At 47.4% G+C, this 6,000-nt stretch overlaps 1 protein-coding gene across 1 annotated transcript in view; it reads right to left on the bottom strand.

The window, feature by feature from the left end:
* The window catches only part of LOC120018245 (polycystin-1-like), a 70,376-nt gene that overhangs the window by 21,703 nt on the left and 42,673 nt on the right, over positions 1 to 6,000 (bottom strand). Inside the window, exons 23-26 of the mRNA XM_038961338.1 lie at positions 3,243 to 3,386; positions 2,732 to 2,942; positions 2,443 to 2,569; positions 539 to 661 (exon numbers count right to left, since the gene is read on the bottom strand). Of these exons, the coding sequence (XP_038817266.1) occupies positions 539 to 661; positions 2,443 to 2,569; positions 2,732 to 2,942; positions 3,243 to 3,386 (605 nt within the window). The remainder of the gene's footprint in view (positions 1 to 538; positions 662 to 2,442; positions 2,570 to 2,731; positions 2,943 to 3,242; positions 3,387 to 6,000) is intronic.

Genomic DNA, 6,000 nt, shown 5'->3' with positions numbered 1-6,000 from the left:
TAGACAACCAGACCTAGACAACCAGACCTAGACAACCAGACCTAGACAACCAGACCTAGACAACCAGACCTAGACAACCAGACCTAGACAACCAGACCTAGACGAGACACACATCTGTCTGTCTACGTTTCATCTCAACTGACCCTGTTTCCTGCTATGCCCGGTGCACCACTTTTTATTAAGAGTTATCTCACACACACACACACACACACACACACACACACACACACACACGCGCGCGCGCGCGCGCCACGTACACACCTTTCTCACACACACACACACGCCACGTACACATCTTTCTCACACACACACGCCACGTACACACCTCTCTCACACACACACCTCACGTACACATCTCTCTCACACACACACACACACACACACACACACACACACACACACACACACACACACACATCCCTCTCACACACACACGCCACGTACACACCTCTCTCTCACACACACACACATACACACACACACGCCACGTACACACACACACACGCCACGTACACACACACACACGCTACGTACACACCTCTCCAGGGACACCGTTGAAGATGAGGAAGGAGCTTCCTGCCATGGAGTTATCCAGGAAGTCATCTATCTCCACTGACTCCTGGTCCACCTGGGAGGACGGCACCTGTTCTACTGACACACACTTATACACACACACACACACACACACACACACACACACACACACACACACACACACACACACACACACACACACACACACACACACACACACACATACAGGGACGCACGCGGCGGGATGCAAAACACACACACACACACACACACAGAGTCTTTATGAAGGATTCAGGGATTTAAATGCATAATGGTGGAGATGTGAAGGGTGGATGTGTGTGTTCTAAAGATGTGTGTTCTAAAGATGTGTTTGTTCTAAAAGTGTGTGTTCTAAAGGCGTGTCTGTGTGTTCTAAAGGTGTGTTTTCTAAAGGTGTGTGTTCTAAAGATGTGTGTTCTAAAGGTGTGTGTGTTCTAAAGGTGTGTGTTCTAAAGATGTGTGTTCTAAAGGTGTGTGTTCTAAAGGTGTGTGTTCTAAAGGTGTGTGTTCTAAAGATGTGTGTTCTAAAGGTGTGTGTTCTAAAGGTGTGTGTTCTAACGGTGTGTTTTCTAAAGGTGTGTGTGTTCTAAAGATGTGTGTTCTAAAGGTGTGTGTGTTCTAAAGGTGTGTGTTCTAAAGGTGTGTGTTCTAAAGATGTGTGTTCTAAAGGTGTGTGTTCTAAAGGTGTGTGTGTTCTAAAGATGTGTGTTCTAAAGGTGTGTGTTCTAAAGGTGTGTGTTCTAAAGGTGTGTGTTCTAAAGGTGTGTGTTCTAAAGATGTGTGTTCTAACGGTGTGTTTTCTAAAGGTGTGTGTGTTCTAAAGATGTGTGTTCTAAAGGTGTGTGTGTTCTAAAGGTGTGTGTTCTAAAGGTGTGTGTTCTAAAGATGTGTGTTCTAAAGGTGTGTGTTCTAAAGGTGTGTGTTCTAAAGGTGTGTGTGTTCTAAAGATGTGTGTTCTAAAGGTGTGTGTGTTCTAAAGGTGTGTGTGTTCTAAAGGTGTGTGTTCTAAAGGTGTGTTCTAAAGGTGTGTGTTCTAAAGATGTGTGTTCTAAAGGTGTGTTTTCTAAAGGTGTGTGTGTTCTAAAGGTGTGTGTGTTCTAAAGATGTGTGTTCTAAAGGTGTGTGTTCTAAAGGTGTGTGTTCTAAAGGTGTGTGTTCTAAAGGTGTGTGTGTTCTAAAGGTGTGTGTTCTAAAGGTGTGTGTTCTAAAGGTGTGTGTGTTCTAAAGGTGTGTGTTCTAAAGGTGTGTGTTCTAAAGATGTGTGTTCTAAAGGTGCGTGTGTTCTAAAGGTGTGTGTGTTCTAAAGGTGTGTGTGTTCTAAAAGTGTGTGTTCTAAAGGTGTGTGTGTTCTAAAGGTGTGTGTGTTCTAAAGGTGTGTGTGTTCTAAAGATGTGTGTTCTAAAGGTGTGTGTTCTAAAGATGTGTGTTCTAAAGGTGTGTGTTCTAAAGATGTGTGTTCTAAAGGTGTGTGTTCTAAAGGTGTGTGTTCTAAAGGTGTGTGTTCTAAAGATGTGTGTGTGTTCTAAAGGTGTGTGTTCTAAAGGTGTGTGTGTTCTAAAGGTGTGTGTTCTAAAGGTGTGTGTGTTCTAAAGATGTGTGTTCTAAAGGTGTGTGTTCTAAAGATGTGTGTTCTAAAGATGTGTTTGTTCTAAAAGTGTGTGTTCTAAAGGTGTGTGTTCTAAATGTGTGTGTTCTAAAGGTGTGTGTTCTAAAGGTGTGTGTTCTAAAGATGTGTTTTCTAAAGGTGTGTGTGTGTGTGTTCTAAAGGTATGTGTGTGTGTGTGTGTGTGTGTGTGTGTGTGTGTGTGTGTGTGTGTGTGTGTGTGTGTGTGTGTGTGTGTGTGTGTGTGTGGTGTGTGTGTGTGTCACCTTGCTACGACTCATCCTGAAGAGAGTGAAGACCAGCAGGTAGAGGGGGTAAATCACCAGACAGCTGACCACTCCCACAGCCACAGTCTCCACATCCACCACCACCAGCCTGGACACTGCTACAGAGCTACAGTAGGACAACACGGTCAGTACTGGAACACACACACACACACACACACACACACACACACACACACACACACACACACACACACACACACACACACACACACACACACACACACACACACACACACACACACACAAAAAACACACACACTACCCCTACCTGTAGCTCCTATTGGCCACGGTGCTGTACCACATGGTGTTAGCTAGCAGACAGAGCTGTAGCAGCAGGGCACAGCACGTCGCCCTCTGGAGGCGGGTAAAGGGACTGCGGACGGGCCGTTCCCATAGCGACAGCCACAAGTGACTCTCACACAGGGCACGCTGAAGCTCCCAGTTCAGGAGGCGGGGCAACCGCCGAAGCTCCGCCTCTTCTGTAGGTCAGGACACGCCCACAGGAAGGAGAAAAAAAGGAAGGAGGAAGTAAAAGAAGAAGTAGTGAGTTTGTATTAATGAACAGGAGCACTGATTTGTGATCAGTGCTCCTGTTCAAAGTGCAACTGTTATCCTTAACGGCTATATGACAAAACTGGAACTAGACCAGTTGTCGAGGCAGCGATGGTGAGATGTGGATAGACTCCTGCACCATGTTGGAGACCATTTGGGTTTGACTACTAAACTATGAGGGTAGGGGCTAGGGATAGGGGCTTAGGGATAGGGGTTAGGGTCCTTACCTGAGGCCTCCACCTCTATCTCCACGCGTCCATCTGTCCTCTCGTTGTCCACTGACAGCCACTCCTCTACCAGGAAATAGTAACTGCTTCCTGTCTGTAGGTCCTTCACCAGGACGTACTGGAGTTTCCATGCTGGAGACAGACCTGGGAGGAGAGGAGGATGGAGAGGAGGGAGGAGAGGAGGAGAGGGGGGAGGAGAGGAGGGAGGAGAGGAGGGAGGAGAGGAGGAGAGGAGGGAGGAGAGGAGGGAGGAGAGGAGGAGAGGAGGAGAGGAGGGAGGAGAGGAGGGAGGAGAGAAAGGGCACATTTACTAGGTTGCTTATGGTTTGACAAAGAGATCTACTGTAAGTGTATAATAATAATAATATTAATCAGGGCCTAAATGACCACCTGCCAGGGCGGGGCTCCACAGCATTTCACTTTAATTGTGAATTAATAACAGTCAAGTATGATCACATTTACAGTAAAATAAATGCTGCATTAGCTGTTTTCAAAGTATTTATGTTGTTTTGTTAATCGCACAAAGTCAAAGAACTACGAATCCCATATAGCCTGTTCCACCTCGCGCTGCAACACTGCCTGGCTGGGGGCTGTTCACACGTGAAGAACTGAGTGAAAGATTCATTTTTAGAAGCGCTGCGAACAGGCATAAAGGTTGGTCTAATTACATGTAAACTAACCTCTACTGAAGTGAGACTTTGTCCTTGTGTTTCCTGGCCATTTCCATGGTTTTGTTCAGAGGTTGTTTTTCGATGTTTGAGTTTCAACTGCTTGGGAAGACAACGCTTCTACTAGCCAGACTCAATCTCACAGGCACAAACGTCACTCTAGTCGCGTTACCACGGTAACCACAACGCTTCTGCTAGCCAGACTCAATCTCACAGGCACAAACGTCACTCTAGTCGCGTTACCACGGTAACCACAACGCTTCTGCTAGCCAGACTCAATCTCACAGGCACAAACGTCACTCTAGTCGCGTTACCACGGTAACCACAACGCTTCTGCTAGCCAGACTCAATCTCACAGGCACAAACGTCACTCTAGTCGCGTTACCACGGTAACCACAACGCTTCTACTAGCCAGACTCAATCTCACAGGCACAAACGTCACTCTAGTCGCATTACCACGGTAACCACAACGCTTCTGCTAGCCAGACTCAATCTCACAGGCACAAACGTCACTCTAGTCACGTTACCACGGTAACCACAACGCTTCTACTAGCCAGACTCAATCTCACAGGCACGAACGTCACTCTAGTCACGTTACCACGGTAACCACAACGCTTCTACTAGCCAGACTCAATCTCACAGGCACGAACGTGACTCTAGTCACGTTACCACGGTAACCACAACGCTTCTACTAGCCAGACTCAATCTCACAGGCACAAACGTGACTCTAGTCACGTTACCACGGTAACCACAACGCGTCTACTAGCCAGACTCAATCTCACAGGCACAAACGTGACTCTAGTCACGTTACCACGGTAACCACAACGCTTCTACGAGCCAGACTCAATCTCACAGGCACAAACGTGACTCTAGTCACGTTACCACGGTAACCACAACGCTTCTACTAGCCAGACTCAATCTCACAGGCACAAACGTCACTCTAGTCACGTTACCACGGTAACCACAACGCGTCTACTAGCCAGACTCAATCTCACAGGCACAAACGTGACTCTAGTCACGTTACCACGGTAACCACAACGCTTCTACGAGCCAGACTCAATCTCACAGGCACAAACGTGACTCTAGTCACGTTACCACGGTAACCACAACGCGTCTACTAGCCAGACTCAATCTCACAGGCACAAACGTGACTCTAGTCACGTTACCACGGTAACCACAACGCTTCTACGAGCCAGACTCAATCTCACAGGCACAAACGTGACTCTAGTCACGTTACCACGGTAACCACAACGCGTCTACTAGCCAGACTCAATCTCACAGGCACAAACGTGACTCTAGTCACGTTACCACGGTAACCACAACGCTTCTACGAGCCAGACTCAATCTCACAGGCACAAACGTGACTCTAGTCACATTACCACGGTAACCACAACGCTTCTACTAGCCAGACTCAATCTCACAGGCACAAACGTCACTCTAGTCACGTTACCACGGTAACCACAACGCTTCTACTAGCCAGACTCAATCTCACAGGCACAAACGTCACTCTAGTCACGTTACCACGGTAACCACAACGCTTCTACTAGCCAGACTCAATCTCACAGGCACAAACGTGACTCTAGTCGTGTTACCACGGTAACCACAACGCTTCTACTAGCCAGACTCAATCTCACAGGCACAAACGTCACTCTAGTCGTGTTACCACGGTAACCACAACGCTTCTACTAGCCAGACTCAATCTCACAGGCACAAACGTCACTATAGTCACGTTACCACGGTAACCACAACGCTTCTACTAGCCAGACTCAATCTCACAGGCACAAACGTCACTCTAGTCGCGTTACCACGGTAACCACAACGCTTCTACGAGCCAGACTCAATCTCACAGGCACAAACGTCACTATAGTCGCGTTACCACGGTAACCACAACGCTTCTACTAGCCAGACTCAATCTCACAGGCACAAACGTCACTATAGTCGCGTTACCACGGTAACCACAACGCTTCTACTAGCCAGACTCAATCTCACAGGCACAAACGTGACTCTAGTCGCGTTACCACGGTAACCTCCCGCCCTTAACTTCTTTGGGGTAGGGGGCAGTATTTTCACATCCAGATGAAAAGCATGCC

Source organism: Salvelinus namaycush, chromosome 2 (genome assembly GCF_016432855.1).
Source record: "Salvelinus namaycush isolate Seneca chromosome 2, SaNama_1.0, whole genome shotgun sequence".
Classification (NCBI taxonomy): domain Eukaryota; kingdom Metazoa; phylum Chordata; class Actinopteri; order Salmoniformes; family Salmonidae; genus Salvelinus; species Salvelinus namaycush.
Note: the sequence above shows the minus strand (reverse complement) of the source record. Positions and strands in the feature narration are given on the sequence as shown.